Source organism: Prionailurus bengalensis, chromosome E3, assembly GCF_016509475.1.
Source record: "Prionailurus bengalensis isolate Pbe53 chromosome E3, Fcat_Pben_1.1_paternal_pri, whole genome shotgun sequence".
In the NCBI taxonomy this organism is placed as follows: Eukaryota; Metazoa; Chordata; class Mammalia; order Carnivora; family Felidae; genus Prionailurus; species Prionailurus bengalensis.
In genome coordinates, this window is record NC_057357.1 from 41,051,769 (window position 1) to 41,072,128 (window position 20,360).

The 20,360-nt window shown below is 62.1% G+C and overlaps 1 protein-coding gene across 3 annotated transcripts in view; it reads left to right on the forward strand.

Annotated features, from left to right (window-relative positions):
- Positions 1–20,360, forward strand: part of LMF1 (lipase maturation factor 1) — an 88,581-nt gene that overhangs the window by 57,767 nt on the left and 10,454 nt on the right. For all 3 annotated transcript variants that reach the window (XM_043561083.1, XM_043561082.1, XM_043561081.1), the window contains 2 exons: positions 6,992–7,057; positions 17,650–17,817. In XM_043561083.1, the coding sequence (XP_043417018.1) occupies positions 6,992–7,057; positions 17,650–17,817 (234 nt within the window). The remainder of the gene's footprint in view (positions 1–6,991; positions 7,058–17,649; positions 17,818–20,360) is intronic.

Here is a 20,360-nt window from a genome sequence, read left to right on the forward strand (position 1 = left end):
TTTTCAGGTCACTTTGGCAGACCCGGGGGCCACGGCCAGGCTGCGATCATCAGTACTGTGAGAAGACACTTTGCTCAGACGCAGTACGAGTCACCTGGGATGAACTCGACAGCGTAGACGGAACAGAACGGACGCGTTCCTTCCCAAATGCAGCTTCCCAAAGCTGAGGGGGAACGGGAGACCTAAACGGCTCTGTGTCTATTCAATACACGGAATGCGTCACCAGAACCCGTTCCAGGGAGAAAAGCGCGGACCCAGATGGCTTCCCTGGTGGAATCTACCAGACGCTTCAGGAAGAAACGAAGGCAGGCTCTCTTGGAAAGCGGGAAGGGCGGCGGGGGGGACACTTCCCAGGTTGTTGTACATGACTGAAACAATGAAACAAAGCCTGATGAGGATATCACAGAAAGGAACAAAAGAGACCAGTACCCCCAGGAGCAAAGACCCAGAAACCCTTAGCAAAACACCCGTCAGTTTGATTCTGGCAATGACAACGCCTGGTTTCTCTCAGGAACGCGGAGTGGTTTAACATTTGAAAATCAACGGACACGGTTCCCTACAGTAACAGCGTAAAGCAGCAGCTGTGAGAAAAGCACGTGACACAGACTGACACTGGCTCGTGGCAGCGGGGGGACGTCCTGGGGGGACAGCGTCTGAGACCGGGCCACCGGTCCTTGCTCGAGAGGGACGGGAGCCTTCACACCCAGCTAGCGTCTCTTCTCGCCGCGGCTCTCAGCGTCACGTTGGAAGTCTTGGTGCAGGAAGACGGGAAAAAGAAAAGGCATGAAGACTGGAAGAAAAGAAAGGAAGATATTGTTCACACCCCTTGATTCAACAGGCTGAAAACCCAGTGGAATCCAAAAACCAACTAGCAAAATGAACACGTGAACTCAGTGAGGACGCGGGAAGCAAGGTCCGTGCGAAGCCCAAGTCGTATTCCGCGTACTAGGAAGAGACCGTTAGAAAAGCAAGTTGTGAAAATACCGTCTACAGCTGCATCAAGCAAACCTCCAATACGTGGTCACAAACCCGATGGAAGATGCCTAAGACGTGTGTGTGACAGGTGCAGGGTGTCAGTGGCGGGTGATGTGCACTTGGACCCGCGCTCACAGGTCAGAAGACTGCTTCACCCGAATGTGTGTGCAGATTCAGGGCATTTCCTGTCAAAGTCCCACTGGGCTTTCTGGAGAGGTTAACATGCTGATTGTAAGTTTTATATGTAAATAAAGAGAATCTTGAAAAAGAAAAAGCTGGGACACCTGCTTCCTGATTTTACAGCTTAATTTAAAACTGAAGTGTGGTATTGTCTAAGCTAGAAAAGTGGACCCAGTGAAGAGGGTCCAGAAATGGACCACATCTCTCCTATTCGGCTGATATTCAGCCAGGGTACGGAGTCAAGTCAACGGAAAAAGGAAAGCCCCTCTTTACAAAAGGTGCTGAAGTCACGGGAAATCTGCAGAGGAATGAAAACGAGCTTGGACAGGATTTCGTTTGCACCAGACCCTACTTTGAGGTGGACCACGGACCTAAATTTAAGAGCGACACTGGCAAGTTCCTAGAAGGGCACACGGAGGAGTACCTCTCGGGAACGTGCCCGCACAGGTGCAGTCGACCGATTTCCAACCCAGTCACTCCCTGGGGCAACCACAGAATTTGTTTTGCAAACATAAAAGCCAGGAAAACAAAGCTTTCCGAAGATAACACAGTTATCTTGGGGAAGGCATAGACTGCTCCGATGGCACAAAAAAACAGTAACCATTAAAAAAACTTTTTTGCTAAATGTACTTGACTGATAGGAAAAATCTCCATCGGCAAAACCACACGAAAACAAATAGGTAAGCTACAGACTAGGAAAAATATCTGCAGCGTGTACAGGCCCAAGCAACAATTAACCCACAGAATACGCAAACCACGGGAGAAACGCAGGCACGCGGCTCGAACACACTGGGAGGAAGCAGATCTGAGAACGGCCGGGAGCCCGGGAAGCGGGGCCCGGAGCACCCCCCGCACTGCCCGCTACTTCGGGTCAGGGATGCAGCCTCGTGGCACAGCCGTTAGCAGGTCCCACCCGGCGAGACGCGCACCGGCCCCCGCGAGCCAGCCTTCCTCTCCTGCGCCGTGCCGGGACAGGGGACGACCTGCGTCCACACGGAGGCCGCACACGCCCGCACGCCGCAGGTCAGCCCTGTTCAGAACGGCCAGACCCGGGAACAACCCAGGGTCTGTCAACAGGGGTCAACGGCGGTGCGCTCCTATGAGGGGCCACGCTCCGCCATAAAAGGGAGCCCGCTCCAAAGGCGGCAACACGGATAAACCCCACAACGCGCGGAGCACAGCCTGGTAAGTCCGCGGGGGTGAGATCCCGGGGAGGCCGAGCCGGCGCTGGCCGCCGTTCCGTCCAGGCGGGCGGGGCCCGGACCAGCTTGGAAAGGGGTCACAGAGAACGTTCTCCAGGATGGACATCCGCTTGCTATTTGGGGTGGGGGTACCTCATTGTGTGCAATCGTCAGAACACGCTGAACTTGAGACTTCGGATGTGTTTCGTTCCATGTAAGTCGTAGCTTCCACCCTCTGACTTGAGGGTATTGTGGGGTTTTACACACGGCCCCTGCGGCGAGATGCGGCCCCGATACACTCCGCACACCCGGGGACAATGAGCGAGTCCAGCGTAACCGCGCAGCCACCCCCGGCCCTAGGGGACCCCCGCCGCAGAGAGTGAGGGCAGCCACCAGATTCGTCCACGGAAGCCACGTGTGGGGCGCGGGGCCGGGAGCAAGCAGGGGCCGCTCTCCACGTCCAGACCTGTGCGCGGCTGTGACACTCGCTGGCAGGGGGACAGTAGCTTCCCGTGAGCACGCGGAGCGCACATGTCTGGATCTCCTCCGGAGCCGAGCGGCCTGCCGCCTCCGTGTCCCAACCGCACCTGGGCCTCTTCCTCCGGAGGCTCCGTCACTTCTGTGGGAGGGAACGTTCTCGGGCTGCGAGGAGGCCACAACTGGGTAGCTCCTCCATTTGCATTTGGATTGCTTCTCCATTTGCATTTGGATTGCTTCTCTCCCCCCCTCCCCCCCCACCCCCCACCAGGCCCAGTGGCTGCCCTGAGGGAGCAAACCGGAATCATCCAGACCTCCAAGGGGGGGTGGGGGGGGGAGGTCGGAGCAGGGAGCTTCTGGGCTGGGGGAGGACAGAGACTTTGAAGTCTGGCCCTCCTTGGAGTCAGAGGCCTCCAGTAAGACTGCGTCAAATGTAATTAAATGGGGTGCAGCACGCCGCCCCATGACGGCCGAGCCCAAGCCAATGTCACCAGTTCCTCGACACCGCGTCCTGGGATCCCCGCTCGGAAAGGAGAGTAGTTATTCCCACCTGCTCCAGCGAATTAATGCGGGCGGAGGAAGGGGTTTTCCCGTGAGGCTGCACTGTCCTTCCCAAGAGCGCCTAGGGGGCCAGACCTCAGACTCCGGCTCAAGAGGCGCCGTGGGGGTTTCTGGAAAGTGCTTTCTGTGGTATTCTGACCTCTGGTCCCAGCTTCAACCCCCATCGTGGCCCTGAGCTTGGCCCCTCGGCCCCCCTCTGCCTCCATCTCCAGACGCTCGCCTCCGAACGACCCAGGGCCTAACGGGCATCGAGTCCTACAGCTCACGGGGCCCGTGGTGTTCCCTTGCATACTGTGCAGCCCGTCACACAGCCTGCCGCAGGAGGACCCCACATGGAGGCCCGGCCGTTCTCCAAGACCTCTCGGGCCCAGGGGGCAGGGCGGAGGGAAAGCAGCGTTAGTCCCCCACCCCCGGGTTTCAGGCCAGCGCCAGCTCACTGGATTCAGCGGGTGGTCTCTGTGTAACTGTCCCTTGGTCTTGGAGGGTGCTGGCGGGGCCCTGCGGGCGTGGAGACGGGGCAGTCCTGAGAGGCCCCGCCGTGTGCCTGAGCCCCCAGCACCACGTAGGGGGCACATGACTGTGAACCCCAAACGCACCTGAGACACAGAGATCCCCCCACCTCGCCTGCTGAGGGGCACACGGGGTCCTGCGGGCCCAGCTCCGCCCCCAGAGGAGAGGGGTGGCGGGAAGCCCGAGTGGCGTCCCAGACCACCAGGCTGCTCTCGGGAGGGGCAGTGCCTCCTCCCGAACCCGCAACCTCGTTAGTGTGGGTGGCCCCAGGGTCACCGAGGCCTCTTCCGAGGGAAGGAGCCAGCGTGGCCCCTGTGTGTGCAGGTGGAGGCAGTGGCCCGTCGGTGAGAGAGTGGAGGGCCGTGTGCGCGCAGGATGAGGCTGCCGCAGAGGGCTCCCCGGGTGAGGGCGCCCCCTGGAGGAGGCGGCCCACTGCCCGGGTGCAGCTCAGGCCCGGGAGCCCCTTCTGGCCCTCGGGTAGGAGTGAAGGCTGCAGCATGGAGAAGCCCATGTCCTTCCTGTGGGAAGGCCTTGCACCTGGCCTCTCCAGACGGGGGGTTCAGAAGCACGTTCTCAGGCCTTTGACCGTCCAGAGAGGCCCATCTGCATCCCGGGTGCCTCCCTTCATGCCCCTGCCTCCTCCTGACTCCGGAGAGCGAGCCCGGAATGTTCTTGTGCCTTGCACTCTCCCTTCCCTGGAGAGCAGGGGTGGACGGCTGTGGGTCACTCGGCTCTCTTTGGATCTGGCCTGGCACTGGCTTGTCTGAGCCTTTTTTTTTTCCCCAGAATTAATTTGGGGCTGAAAAAGGCTGACAGAAGTCTTTGTTCCTTTGACGCTCACTCAGGAAGGAAAAAATCCGTGGAAAATCTGACATCTGCCTATAGGGAGAAGTCAGCGGATGAGGAGGAATATAATTATTCTCTGCTCCCGGAAGAATGTTTCAGATTTTTAAGTGTCTCATATCAACTTAGAATTTGAATGACATTTTAATTATTTTGTTTTTTTCTTCTTTGCCTGGTTTGAATCTCCAAAGAGACCCGCTCTTGGATTCCAAGGGGTGCGGGGAGCAGAGCTGTGCTCACGGGGCTGTCGCGTGACGGCGGCTGCTCTCCTGCCCCGCGAGCAGGCACGCGATCACCGGGAGCTCGTGGCCGTCCGCGTCACCGGGACAGGCTCGCTCGGGTCTGGCCAGCAGGCACGCGGGACTTCTCAGAACTCGGTTTTCCTGTGGACACAAATGTGCCACAGAGCTCTGCCCAGGGGGTGTGTCTCTGGCATTTGTGTGACCTAAGCAAACCTAGTTTCCAGAAAGATGGGGACTCCGGTCTTCAAACAGCACACCCGGGTGCCTAGAGCTCGTCTCCACGTGGGTGGAAGGTGCCGCCGAGAGGCTGGGTTGCCAGGGTGGCCGAGGGCCGGGTGTGTGCGCGACCCCCACCCCCAGCCCAGCACCCCATCAGAGACGGCAGTGGGTCGGGGCTTAGGACAGCAGAGCGCTAGGAGCCCTTGGGGACAGATGTGCAAGCTGACCATCTGTAAACCAAGCCCGCGTGCATGGCAGGAGCAATGCTAACTCGGTCTGTCAGGAAGCCTGAAGGGCCACCCTGTGTCGCTGGGACTCCCGTGTCACCTCTCATCCCTGCTCCTTTGGGTGTTACCGTGTCCTTGCCGCCCGCCAGCCCGAAGTCTCGGCTGCTCCCCATGCCGCACCCATCCTGTGGGCTCCATGTTCCAGACACATCCCAACCTGGATGGTCCTTCTGCCTGGACAGCCGCGGAGGCCCCTCGTCACCGATCTCGTGTCCCTCTCTGGCCCACTCCGTCCCCACCCGAACCTGACTGACCCCAAGGCCAAGGGGACCCTGGGAGTTCCCGAACACAGCCTTTCCCGGTCTGCTCAGCTCCAGACCTGCCGGCCCGGGTTCCCTCACACCGCTGCCTGGCATTTCTGCCCCTCACTCCTCCTGCGGCTTGTCCCGGCCTCTCCAGGGCCGCCCACCTTCCTGCTCCAGGGCCCGGGTTCTCTTCTCGGCACCCTCCACGTGCCTGCCCCACCGCAGCCAGACAAGGCCTCTTCTGCGCCAGGCTTGACCTGTTGAGTTCTATGTGCTGACTACGCGGGTGGGAAGGCGGGCGGGCGGGTGGGAGGTAGGCGGGAGGGTGAAGCTGGTAGGACGCGGCCCCGAACTGTTGCAGCTGTAAAAACCACGGTCACGAGGGAAAGCGGGGCCGCAACCCACGCCCGCCTTCTGTCGGTGCGGCTTCCCACCTTCCAACCGAGCTGTTATGTAAGAGACGTCGCAGCAGACTCTCGGGGACCCAAGCGGGGTCTCCAGGGCCGGCAGCGGACAGCCCCCTCCTAGGAAGGGTCCGCAGGGAGCTGCGAGTTCCCAAGAGAAAGCGGGGCTGGAGGCATCCGACCAACACACGAGCCGCTGTGGTCCCCGGGGCTGCAGAGGGGCGGCATGCTATGGACACCAGTGTCCTCGGGGCCACGGGCCGCTCAGGGCCCTCCCTGCACGGCCTCTCCCCTGCGTGCCCGGCAGCTGAGCCGCTCCCTGGGCACGCTTCAGACCCGCTGTTCGTGGGGGCGGTGGAGATGTCCCCTCCTGCCCAGCTTCCTCTGCGTCCACAGAAGCATATTCAGATCCAGGGCCTGTGGCTTTTCCGGCCCGTCCGTTTTTAAAGCCTCCCAACCGCATTCCTGCAGTCATGCTCAGAAAACCTGTTTTCAGGGTGCCTGGCCGGCTCAGTTGGAGGAGCCTGGGACTTGTGATCTCTGGGTTGGAGTTCAAGCCCCATGCTGGGTGTAGAGATTACTTAAAAAATAAAACATCTAAGAAAGAAAAGGAGAGCTGAGTCTTGCAGGAAGCACAGAAGGAACTGCCTTTGTGGGAGGAAGCTGGTGTTTTCTACACGTAACACGGGACTTAGTCACAGAAAAGCCCCAAGCGGGCCTTTCGGACAGCTTCGTTCATGTCTTCTCTGGTCCGTGTTTCAGGTGCGAGAGAAGTTCTGTCCCTCAAAGCTTCCTTTGGGCGGCCCCACCGTGGCGGGTTTGCGTGTGCTCGGGAGTGGCTCACGTCCTTCTGTCTTGTCTTGGCAGGGCCTCATCAAGATCCGGGGGGACCGGTGCTGGCGGGACCTCACTTGCATGGACTTCCACTATGAGGTGAGCCCCACGCGGGGGACCCGCCCGCCGCACCACAGGTGCGGCCTCTTGGAGGCCACGGCTCGGCTCACAGGGCTGCCCCCTCCTGCTTTTTTTCTCGGGAGGGGTGGGGGGTGATGGGTAGGTCACGAGGTGGCTTGCAGTGCCCCAGCATGTGGGGAGGGCTCCGCCCTGGAGGACGGGGCTCCCGGTGCCCGTGGCTGCGGGCCCGGCGGTCCCTTGGGCACCGGTCCCTCCACTGCTGTCCACGGTCCTGCCCGGGCACCCTCTCCGGGCAGGTGGGCTGGCCCCGTGCACCCCCAGGCTGGGAGGTGCTCCACTGTGCGCCCTGCCCCCCAGCTGTGGCAGACGGACGTGGGGGCAGGCCCCAGTCCTGCTGTGCCACGTTTCCAAGGCTCCCGCACCCCGTTCCCCACCCCTCCCTGGAACCCCACCCAGGTCCAAGCCCTTCTGGACGTTCGTGTCCCTTCTGGCTGCTCACGTTTGTGGGGGGCGGGAACCGCATTGGCCCGTGAATGAATTAGCCCGAGAGCATTCGGTGTGTGTGCACAGAGAAGCCCTCCCGGGTGCCATGTCCCTCTTGGTGACACTCCTGGCGCGCGCCTGTCGGGACGTTTCCTTCCACGTTTCCCGCTCCCGGCTTGCAGCTCCAGTACAGGAAAGGCAACGTGCTCTGCCCTTCTTAGGAGGCGCTTGCTTGCAGCCCTCCGCCCCTTGGGGGTTTTCAGTCCTGACATGTTGAGTAGATGCCGACTCTGAGTCCCAGGCACGTTTGGCTTCGCGTCCTCTGTCAACCAGCCCGGGGCAGGGACGTCCCCACGTGTGCCGCATTTCATGGGGGTAGGAGACCGTCCTCGGGGCACATGCGCCACAGACTCCCCTCCCCTCCTGCCCACGGGCCCACGGGTCCATCCCTGGGTCCTGCAGCCACCTTGTCACAAAGTTCCAGACAGTAAATGTTCCTGGCTCTGAGGAGGGAGGCGGCGTGGGGCCCCTTGGGCTGAGCCAGGACCCCTGGGGCCACCCAGCCAGTCCGGCCGCGTCCCCGCAACTGCCCGCTGTGTGCAGAGGAAGGGAGTCAAAGCAGGAGGAACAGGTGGCATGTGCCAGAGTCCCCGCGGCACCACCTGCCGTCATGTGCCTGCAGGTCTTGACCAGAGTGGAGGCGGGACCCGGGACTCCAGTCTCTAGGTCAGCAGGAGCCTCGGCCAGCAGGGAGGGGCCGGACGAGCCTGCACGCGGGGTGGGCGAGGTGTCCCAGCCTTGTGCATCCTCAGAAGGGCTGGAGGCAGGTGCAGGGAGGCAGAGTTCCTGCATCTCTCCAGCCCTGCAAGGGGTCTGGGCAGACTGGGGGCGTATGACCCACGTCTTGAGGAGGGGGCTAGCCAGCAGTGATGTCGGTGTGAGGCCAAGGCCGCTGGGAGTCCGTCTTCTAGGACAGGCCAAGTCTTGGCTCAGCGATCATAGTGGAATCCAGGGTGTAAGGGAGCGGCTGCCCTGGGGCCCTGGTTGCAGTACCGCTGTCGCAGACCAGGAGCCTGTGCCCCCAGGTCAGGTCTCTTGCAGGGACAGAAGCACCCCGACTGTCTAGGAGAAGCTTTTGCCTAGTGGATCATGTTCCCCCATGCTCTGGAAGCTAGGTGGAGTGAGGGCACCCGACACAGGTCAGGAGTGGGGTCTGGGACCCCTCGTGCTATTTGCCGCCCGCAGAGCCCCGTCAGGTTGTCTGTGTGCCTGGAGCAAGGATGGGGGCCACACGGCCTGTCCTCGGTGACCTGGACTCCCCAGTCGGTGGCAGGTGGCAGTGGGATGAGAGAGGGCAGTTCGTTCACGGTCACGGCACTGCTGGCGGGAGGCTCACAGGAGGGACCCTCAGGGGACAGCCAGGGAACCGGCAGGGGTGGGGGGACAGGCATGCAGGTGAAAGGGAGGGAGGGGCTTCCGGCTAAGACAAGAACCTGGAGTGCCGTCAGCATGGGGGCTGAGCCTCTGCCTCCCCAGACCGGGCAGTGAGCCGGAGGCCAGCAGGGGGCGGGGGGGGGGGGGTCGGCAGACCTTCTGCCAGCCCCAAGCGCCGACAGGAGAGGCCCGCACCCGACACCACAGCCTCGGCCCACGGTGTCCCGTCTATGTCCTCCCGTGACCTGGGCGCAGCTCCTGGTGGACTCAGGGCACAGGAGGGCCCAGGCAGGGCCCCTGCGTGTGTGTCATCAGCCTCGGTAGAGGAAAGAGCGGGTGACCTCCATGGACGCTTCCAGGATGAGCCACGGTCCCTGCGGGTCTCACGGTGGCCCTGAGCAGCCACAGCAAAGCCAGCCGTCCCTCAGAAGGTGCCAGGAGCCCTGGCCCCCGCGCTCACGGGCTCTTACACGGTGAAACCGTCCACGAGAAAGGCCCCGGGATGGCTTCCCTGCCAGGCGCTCAGCGAGGGAGGAAAGGAAAATGCTGTCTATCTGCCGACACCTCTGTTCCCTGTCAGGGTGGCCGCAAGGTACGGTGGCACCCCACGCGGAGCAGCACGACTTCAGGTAGTGGCCCCCCCCTTGACCTCTCTGCCCAGAACAAACGAGTCGGGATCTGGACTCGTAACCTTTACGATGCTTTAGTTCCCGGACGTACCCTGGACGTGCGCACGCCTGAGCGGGCCCCTGCCCGCAGCTGCAGGGACGGGCGTGCGGTGTGGCCTCTGAGCAGCCACACAGGCTCCCGCCTCGCTGGCCACCCGCCGGGTTCCACCTGCAGCGCTTCTGGGGTCGGGTCTGTGCCCCACCTCAGGCCGCGGGAGGCAGTTGGTAGATGCCGGCACCGGTTTCGTTCTAAAGTCCTTCATGCAGAGGTGACTTTCCGCCTGGGACACAAATCACGTTCGGCTCCTGCGACTGTGAGGTCCTGCGGTCCCTGGCGCATCCGAGGGGCCTGTCACGTCCACTGTGCTTCTAGGCGCGACTTCCACGCCTGGGCGGAACGGCTGGCTTGAGGGCATCTGCAGGGTCCGCCTCAGAGCCTCGATGCCTGAGCAGACCCTTCAGGAGGCGGGTCCGTGCCACGCGGGGGCCCCCCGGCCTCTACCCCTCCGAGTGCGCGTGAGGCCATCCACACGAGCACTGCCTCGACGGTGTTCGCTCCCGGGGCCCCAAGCACCAGCCCAGCCCAGCGGGGACTGCCTTCCCGCTGCTCCCTGAGCCTAAGTCAGCTTTTTTTAGTTTGTGTGTTTATTTTTGAGCGAAGGAGAGAGACAGAGTGTGAGTGGGGGACGGGCAGAGAGAGAGGGAGACACAAAATCCCCAGCAGGCTCCAGGCTCTGAGCTGTCAGCACAGAGCCCGATGCGGGGCTCAAACTCACAGACCGTGAGATCATGACAAGCCGAAGTCGGACACTTAACCGACTGAGCCACCCAGGAGACTTTTTTTTAATTTTTTTATTATTTTTTTAGTGTTTATTTACGGTCATTCTTGGCACTCTGCCTCCCGGGTCCAGGCCAGGCCCCCCTTCCCGGGCGCCAGTGATCTCCGCCATGCCAGGATGCTCTCAGGGGTGACTGAGGCGGGCTGGGCCCCAGGGATGGACAGCAGTGCCGGTGGGAGCCTCCGGCCCCTCCCAGGCAGCCAGGCGTCCTCCCGGGGCTGGGCGGTGTCATGGGGGGCTGCTCACTAAACCCTGGGCATCGTGTCCTCCCTCCCTGGAAGAGTTTCGGTCATCTGTGCGTGTGAACGCCGGCCCGCCGAGCGGTGACCGGCGTCTTTCACGGCCCACACACCCTTTCTGGCTGTGCCCGTCGGCCTTGGGTACAGCCGAGGGCACAGCTGGGGCCGCTCTACCAACGCCCCCACCAAGCACAGCAGGACCTTCCTCCTGCATCGCACACCGGCCCCAGCACAGGAGACTTCTGTTTGGGTCTCGGGCCAGTGGGTCCTGTCTGTAACTGCCACCTGGGGACCTGGGTTACCAGGTGTTCATACCGTAATTTGATGGGGGTCACCAAACGCCCTTAAATACAGGGTTCCGTAAATCTGGAAGGAACCGGACTCAAGACTGACATTACTGTGAAAGCTACAAATGTTAACATGATGGAAGTGGGGGCTGAGTTAGCTCCCGTGGGTTGGGAGTCGAGGCTTTGTCCCCCGGCAGCTTTCCTGATTTCATAGCAAGGAAGTGTATTTTGTGCGTACTGGGGACAGGAGGGGAACACCGCCTGGCTGGGTGCTTGTGGTGGCCCACGCCCTGGGGTCACCCAAAGGGCGAGCTCTGCCAGACCAAGTCCGTGAGAGGCAGGGGTGCAGCCTTAGGGTCAGCGAAGGTCATTGCTGCGCCTTCTTCGTACAGACCCATGCCGCGTGCCCTCGGGGCTGCTTCTGACCCGTGTGCGCCTCGAGGCTTGACCCTGTCTTCCCAAGTTGAAGCTGGTAACAACCCCAAGGTTTTCCTCAGATCAGTGACACGCATACTAGAGTGTCAACTCTGTGAGGCCAGTTAGTGTAACCGAGTTCCCGCGTAGGTGAGAACTTTGCAAGTGTCCTTGTTATTGATTTCTAGTTCCATTTGTTATTGTCAGAGATCGTATATTATGTGATTTGAATCTTTTCAAATGTATTCAGACTTGTTTTGTGGCCCAGAATACGGTCTTCGTGAATGTTCCGTATGAGCCTAAAGCAGGAGTGTCTGTCCCGTATTCGCTGAGTGCTCGTGAAATCCAGCTGGATGGTAGGGGTTTCGTCTCCTGTGTCCCCGTGTTTTGTCTGTCTACTTGTCCCGTCAAGTATTGAGAGAGGAGCTGAACCGTGAAACCACCATCGTGGACTTGCGGACACGTGGGCCGGAAGAAATGACCCTCCCTCGTAGGCGCGTCCGATGCTCCCCCGGCCAGCGGCGTTCGCGCGGCCTACGTCTTCCACGCTGTGGCTGTCAGCCGACGTGCGCCCTCGCGTGAGAAGTGTGTGGCGTTGGGCCCTGTTGCATCACCCGGTCGGACTGCCTTCCGGTTGTGTGTTCGTCGCCGTCCCCGAGCACGGCGGTCGCGTGGCTGCTGCTGGCTTGCTGTTCCGCCCAGCTGTCCTTTCCATCTTCTTGTGTCTTCTTCCGCTGCTTCTGGATTTCTCGGATGTTTCTTACAACCCCTTGCCAGCTCTTTTCTCAGCTCGTTAGCTACAATCGTTCTGTTTCCGTTTCCGTGGTGATTTGAGGGCTCGCCGTGGGAGTCTGTCATACGTCACAGCCAGGACCGGGACAGTGACGCGCCCGCTCTCTCCCCGAGCCTCCCGCTGCTGCTGTCGCACGCGTCCTGTTAGAGGAGCCACAGGCCACGGCGTTACTGTTCTCGTCCAGTCAAATTGGCCTTTAGAGATCGCACCTTATATCGGAAAGACAGCGTCGTGTGGCTGTCCGAGCCCTCAGCATCTCCAGGGCTCCCCTCCGATCACCACCTGCTTTCCCTCCACCGGGCGGCTGCCCCTCACACCCCGTGGTGCGGGTTTGCTGCCGCGGGGCTCTTGATCCGAAGACCTCTCTCCCCCTTGTCGGTGAAAGACGTTGTCGACAGACTTGTTTCGGCCCTTGAGGGACGTGGCTCCAGTGCCCTCTTGCTGGGACCCGGGCTCGGGCGGGATGACAGCCGCCAGTTCTTGCGGAGCCGCCACAGCCACCCCCGGCGTCTCGTGCTCTTCTACCCGGCGCCAGGACGGTCCCGGACCCGTGTGCGCAGCTCGCTTTGTTTCCTTCTCCGCCGCCCGTCTTCGGGGCGGGAAGCGGAGGCGGCCTCAGGGGGTCTGAGCTCCCAAGATGAGCACACACGTGGCACCCGTGTCCGCCTTGGCGTCACCAGGGACGGAGCCTTCAGCCCTGACGTCGGGGCCCGCGGCAGGCCAGCCGCCAGCTGTGTGAGAGAACACGGTACATCTCCCGGTGTCACCGAGACCCTCTCCTGACAGGTACAAGCGACGTCCACTCCCTGCCACCAGGGAGCCGCCCACAGGGAGACGCCTCCGTGTCCCCAGGGGACACACCTCCACCCCGCAAACAGATGCAAAGTTGAGACCGCGGGGCGGACACCTCACCTCCCGGGCTCCGCGAGCCGCGCGCGTCCCGGGTTGGCAGTGATGGTGCGACCGGGGTTTTCTGTTGAACCAGAGTACGTGCGGCTCGAGGGTTTTCAAAACTTGTTCTTGAGACAAGGATTACGCACGTTCCTCTTCTCATTAAAACCTCACGCACGTAATTCGTAGTCCCTCAAATGGGAAAAGGGCTGAAAAAGCCGTTTCTGTCCTCACAGTTCTCACTGAGGGCCTGGAGAGAAGGGCGTTGGAACCGACAGGAAGGAACGTCACTTTCCCCAAATCCTGAAACTGTTTTCATCACCCTTCGTGTTGTCCTCACGTTTTTCCTTTTTAAAAGTGTCTTTTTGGGGGGCACCTGGGTGGCTCAGTCAGTTGGACGTCCGACTCCGGCTCAGGTCAGGCAGGACCTCACAGTTCGTGGGTTCGAGCCCCGCATCAGGCTCTGTGCTGACAGCTCGGAGCCCGGAGCTGCTTCGGATTCTGCGTCTGCCTCTCTCTCCACCCCTCTGCCACGTGCACTCTCATTCTCTCAAAAATAAATATACGTTAAAAAAAAATTATCTTTTTAAGGGACCCAGCTGTAAAATGACCCACGGGTCCCCCGGCTGACCATCCCCCGGCCTGCAAGCCGGGCCGAGCTCCGGACACTCGGCCACGATTCTCTAACGAGCTGCGGCCGCGGTGGTGAGCACAGCAGGCCCTCCTGCCACTACTTTATGGGGTGCGACGTTCCAGCCACCTCCAGGGTTTACAACCGGATTTTATGACATAGTGGTCTTTTCCAGCATCAGTGCAAACAAAAATAAAACTCTGTCTCCGCCTTGCAGAAGGGAGACCTCGGGACCCTCCCAGCCCCGAGGCCCAGACACAGCCACCCACGGGAGGAGCGTGAGCCTTGGGCCGGCGGTGTGGGGCCTTGGGAAACGGAGCCATCCTCTCAAGGACTTGTCATGGGAGGTGTCGGACACCCGTCACAGTACTTGTTCTCATTTCTGTGTGGCAGAGAAGCCAGGTGGAGGGCACGGGGCCCACTCTGGGGCTCACACCTGCAGACTTGGGGCCCCGTCCCCCCACCGACCCGCTGCCCCCTGCCGCGCCAAGCGGCAGATGATTCTACTGAGCATGTGTCTCTGCTTCACGATAAGTAAGGTCACAGAAACTCGAAGGAACGGGAATTTGCAAGAGCTGTCCAAGTTTATTACAAATTTAGGTCACAACCTTCTCAAAACCCCAACAGGGTCCCTGACCACTGACCTGTCGAGGCTCCCGCTACCGCGGGCATGACCCAGAGGTGGCGTCGGTGGGCTGCCAGCTGGGGAGGCCCCGAGCTCAGCCCTCCCGAGAAGACGCGTCTTGCCTGACCTCTGCTGAGAACACGCGATTACTCACAAAACCCCAGGAAACAGTCCCTTGTCCCAGAGATGCGGTTCCCAGAAATCTGCCCCAACCAGAGATGAACACGAAGTTCAAGAAATGAAAAGTGGCAAAGGACCTGGCGCCCCCGAGTGGGGGCAGCCCCGCCCTGGGCGCCCCCTGCCAGGAACACAATGAGCCTGCCTTGGGCGGCGGAAGGTGGCCTGGCCACTGCAGGGCCTGGAGGCGGGGCCTTGGGGGGCTGGCCAGCCTCACCCCCTACCCAGACAGTTTGTTTCTGCCGGGAAAACACTTCAGCGACCACCGTCCGCGCCTCGGGCTCACTCCCACCTGCACGTTGAGGGAAGGAACAGATGAGACGCTCAGAGCCTCTCCCTGCAGCGTGACTCCGTGAGGAGCTTGGCCTCTCTCCCCCAACTCCCCAGGAGCAGGGGGTCCCAGAAGGGGGACAGCTGTCGCCGGGACCTCCGCAGATCGCAGGAGGGCCCACACCTCCGGAGAAGCAGATGTGACCCCCTGGTGCGGTGACTCTGAAGGCCAAGTAGAAACACGTCTCCGTGTCCTGTCACCAGCTGGAGGCCGTGAGCGAGGCTTGTCTGGAAGGGCCCAGCAGAAGAGACTTCCTTGTGCTTGTTACTCAGTGCTGGACGGTCCACTGTGAAGGACAAGGGGCCGGGGGGCGGCCTGTCAGCGGGGCCCCGTGGGCCGTAAACCCCAGATGATCGTGAAGAAGAAGGCGCATCCTGGGCACACGTGCTGTACTCGCTCAGGGGCCCACGTAGCCCCATCCACACACCTGCCACCCGCGTGTCCGGGCCACAGAGGGTCCGAGTCGGCTGCACCCGGGGTTGAGGACCGGGGGACCTGGAGAGAGCAAACGAGGCCCCGAGGCCATGCGGGCAGGTGTGCCCTTCTTGTTCACAGGTGGGAACACATGTCACGTGCTGAGAGCCCCTGGGATGGACGGGGAGGGGCCCACGGGGCGCTGCCCCGGGCTGCAGACGTCTGCTCGGAACACGCGTAGACGCAGAGCTGTGAGCTAGACGGGTGTGGACGGAGCCACACTTGGTTTTCCCGCTGGGCCCACCGAAGGGCCCAGAGCCCATGACACGCGTGCCCAGGCCGGGCTCCCATCGAAGGGAACATACCTGAACCAGAGACGGCAGAGTCTTCAGGGCCAGAAGGTAAGGAGCGTCTCTGCAGTAAGTGACGGCGAAGGACCCGCGTGCCCGCGCAGCACAGGCAGCTGGGCCGGAGGGACAGGTCTCCCTTGCAGTGGAACACCAACTGACCAATGAGGAGGAATGGCGGACCCAGAAGTCATGGCTCAGAGGCCAAGAGAGCCACGGATTCTGGCAAGAACCCGCAAAGGATGCGGGAATGCAGGCGGGGGTGGGGAACTCCACGGCCCCAAAGTGCTGGGCACGGCACGGCCGACACCCCCTAACCGGGTCCAGGTGGAAACGGCCATGCTAAGGCACATGGTCCCCTCAGGCCCCCGGGGACAGACCCGTCCCCTCCTCGGCCTCCTGCCCAAAGTGCAAGCCCCACATCTACCGTGAGGGACACCCTGCAGATGAGCTAGTCTGTGTCTAAGATTCACACGAGGGTCTAGAGAGTCTGGGGGCTGGGTCGCCTTTTGTTAAACACATCCTGCCGGGCAACAGGAGGAACCTGAGTCAACCGTCCCTGGTTGTGACCGAGACAGCTCACCCTTCATGCTCAAGTACTGAGGGGCCAAGCACACGAGGTGGGGGAAGAGTGCCGTTCAGGGAGTCTCTTTCCTATTCTACCGACTTTTCTCTGAGCCAGAAAGTATGTCCAATGGAAAGCAAGAAAAGTGTTCCCAGATGGGACGGTGGCCCTTCCCCGGCAGTTGTCCGGCCAGGAGCTGCCCCCAGCCTGAGCCAGGGGGCGGGGCAGCCAAGGGCAGCTGTGTTTGCGACCCACTCCCGCAGCCTCTCGTCTGATCCCGCCACCCTGCGTGTCCAGGGCAGCATGTGGCCGGCGTCCTTGGACCAGCAATCCCCACCTCTGCCCACTCACGACAGACAGAGGGACAGGTACTGGTGTCCACGCCACACGGGTGCCACGCCAGGGCACCTCGGGGCCCCGGCAGCAGCTACGGACGAATACTTCCTCCTCCGGCCTAAACCACCTGTGACGAGTAAGTCCTTTAGTGTCAGAAACATCTTCAGAGTTTCAAAGCTGGAACTGCACCGGCCCCGCCGCTCTCGTCCATCTGTCCCTTTGGCCCCGGCCTCCCCCTCTGATGGTGACGTCCTCGTGTGAGGTGTGCGTGCAGGGAGTGTGAGCGCGAATCCGAGAGAGAGAGAGAGCGCACGTTGGCACACGGCCTGCGCACGCCCGGCGGCAGCAAGGGAAGGAGCAAGGCCCCTTGCCTGGGCCGGGCTCCCTCACACCCGCTCCATCGTGGGCCGCACCCTTCCTGGAATCCGAGGGCTCCGGTTGGTGTTTGAACCTGTGGAGCTTGCACGGGTGTGTGAGGAGGGCACACAGCCTTCGGCGTGGCCTCCTCCCAGCCTCCTCTCCTGCCAGGGGTCTGAGGGAAGACGGGGCCCCTGAGGTCAGGGGCGCAGGGCCTGTGAGCCGGGCCCTGGGGCGGCCAGCACCGCGGCTGAGTCAACACGCAGGCCTCGTGGGATGTGCACACCCGCCCCCCTCACACGTGTGCGGAGGCCATTCCCCGGAACACACACAGGGCCGGAACCCCCACCCCCGGCAGCCTCGGAGCAGAAACCTCCCGCGTGCGAGCGCTGGCCCGAAACATGGGCTCCCCCAGTGCCCCGTCCCTTTGGCCAGGACAGACCTGAGCTCCTGGGTCACCAGGACCGTCAGGGCACCACGAGGGTCAGCGTCAGAAGCTACAGGACACCAGGCAGGGGATGGCGATGCACACCCTGAGCAGTCGCTGGTCCTCGGTACCGCCCACCCTCCCACCCCCCCGCCCCCAGCACATGAGCCGCTGGAGAAAGGGCCATGGGACCGGCCTCCCCTGTGCCCTTGCCGGCCAGGATGCTCCCAGACCTCTCCCTCCCCTAAAAACCCCCTTGTGCTTCTGGGCCCGCCGTTGGGTGCTGCGTGGGCAGGGGTCCCCTGTGGGCAGAGCTCCAGGCTTGGCTGACGGGCCTGCTTCTGTTCCCCAGACGCAGCCGGTGCCCAACCCCATGGCCTACCTCCTGCACCAGTCCCCCTGGTGGGCCCACCGCTTTGAGACGCTCAGCAACCACTTCCTGGAGCTCGTGGTGCCTTTCTTCATCTTCCTTGGACGGCGGCTGTGCATCCTCCACGGGGCCTTACAGATCCTGTTCCAGGTGAGCCCACGGCCGACGTCACCCCTGTAACTGTCCCCGAGATCGCGGGCTCTGCTGGGGGGACGAGGCACATGGCCCAGGACGTGCGACCGGGAAGCCCTCCGTGGTGCCTTCTATGGGGTTCCTTTCACGTGCGAGCTGCACGTCGGGTCTCTGAGGAAAGGGCTGGTGGTGGTCTACTTCCACGCGGACAGCTGTTCTCAACCCCCGGCTCCGGGGCCCCTCCGCGGTGGGCAGGGGCTCCACCACCTGCCTCCCCTGGGGCGCTGACCATCCGGGACCTCTCCTTTCCCTAAACGTGGGCATCTACCTGTCGATGCCCAGGAAAAAACACTGTGGGGACTTCCAATTCCTACGTCGTATTTATTGTCCTCGCGGACAACGACCGGTCCCGTGTGTGCGCCGCGTGAGAGCGCTCCTGGGAACACCTATCCAGACAGAGGGGCGCCGGGCCTGGCCGTCCTGCTCCAGACCCTGGGGTCCGCCGTGGTGGCCGTGTGCTTTGGGCTGCGCTCCCTCGGTTCTGAGTGTATCCCGCGGTGCGGACGTCCTGCAGCTGTACCATCCGGGGTGTTTCCAGGTTTTCACCGTCACAGACAAATGGGAGTCCGTGTCCCAGGGGGGCGCGACGTCACGCGGGACGCGTCCTCTCCTCTCCCTCCGTCACGTGAGCCCCGCTCGTCCCGCCTCCTCGCCAACTCTGCTCTGGCCGGTCTTTCCGTTGGCCGTTCTGGTGGGTGAGGATCCGACGGGGGGAGTGGGATCCGACGGCAAGAGCCGCCACCTTCACGAAGGCCCTGCCTTCCGGCGCCTGCGGTGCGGGTCGTCCACAGCAGAGAGTGTCTCATACCCACCGGGTGGCTTCCTGCCGGACGCATCACTCGAGTTGACCCTGTCGGCAGAAGTTTTCTCAGCCGTGTTGCTCTCTTCTGCTGGGGTGCAGACCCAGCGCTGACTTGCACGTATCCGCCACGTCCGACTGCCCCTGCGCTCGTCGCCTGTCCCTCCGCTCGCTCACCCCTTGAGGCAGTACGCGCTCCGGCTGCTTTTGTTCTGGGTTTTACGGGTCCCGAGTGGATGCTGAATTTCAGCAAGCGGTTTTTTGTCCAGCAGCTGGGAGAGGGCCTCCCCTCCCGCAAGCTGTAACACGGGGAGTCGCACGAAGGCCGCGAACGCTGAGCCAGTCTCACATCCTCGGGTGAACGCGGCTCTGCCACACGTGTACTTCGACACGTCCCTGGGAATAACTTGCCGGTATCCGTGTGCATCTGGCGTGGCCGCAGGGAATGACGTCCGTCGCCAGTGGCGGCCCGTCCGGGCCCCGCTCACGGCGCTTCCGCCCCCCACGCGGCTCCGCGAGGGCAGGCGGCCACGGGGCAGAGGCGGCACCTGGGGGGCTGCTGGACAGGCCGGGTTTGCATTTGTCCCGAAGGCAGATTTAGCAGCAAACGTTTTCCTGGGAACTGGGCCATTGGTCACAGCAGAGAGGTTTCTTCCCGAGCGGAGGCAAGACACGCTCTCAAGTCACAAGTGCGCGTATGTCAACTGGTGTTTTTGGGCTTGTTTTCGCGTCTTTGGGTTTCCTTTTGTTCCTTTCAGCCTTCTTGAACTATTTTTATTGTTCCCTTATTTCTCTCTGAGTTACACATGTGGCTTCTTGCGGGTGTACGCGTGCTCTTTGCACAGACTGAAAAGTCTGAATTTCCTCCCTGTTTTGCTGCCACGGCCGCCCAGGCTCTGCTCCGGCCCTCCAGTGCTTCGGTGGCTCTGCTTTTTTGATTCATACACTTTTTTAGAACGGTTTTGGACTTACAGAAAAGGTGAGTGCGGAGGGTCCCCTTGTCCGTGAACTTGTTGCATTCATGTGACACCCCGGTCACAATGAGCGTGGCCGGGCCCTTGACCCCTGCTCCCCCACCCTCTGATGAGGGACACGCCCAGGCCGGCAGGGGCGCTGCGCATCACGCCTGCCCCACGCGCACTTGAGCCCCGTGGTCCCACGGCCCCAAGTCAGCAGGAGGCGGCCTCGGGCAGAGGCTGGAGCACCCCTGAGCGCGTCCGCCAGTGTGGGCGCCACCTCGTGCCGGACCCTCCCCCGCTGTCCAGGGATGCCCGGCCAGTGGGCTCCCCTGTCCCCTCCCACAGGAGAACTTCCCCCTCCCCATTCCAAGGCGACTCAGAGGACCCTGGCCAGCACAGCCCGCTTGGCGTCAGGGTTACCATGGTGCCAGAGAACCGCTCAGCGTTGTGGGGCCTTAATTAGCCACCGCCTCGGCTGCTTTTCCGGGCTGTGGACCACGGGGACCCTCTCCAGGCTGTAAACCTGCCTGGGCCCGCGAGACCAGCTTGCAGCTACTGCTTTCTCTCCAAAACCCTGAAGCCAGGGTTTGACGAGTGGAAGACGAAAGCACACTGTCCCGTTACTCGACCGGATGAGGGCGGGAGGTGTGCGCCAGTAGAACGGACGGAGAGGCTTCAGCGCCTTGAGAGCGGGATTTGCGAGATCCTCACTTGCCCGCAGAACCAGGGCCCTTGAAGTGCCC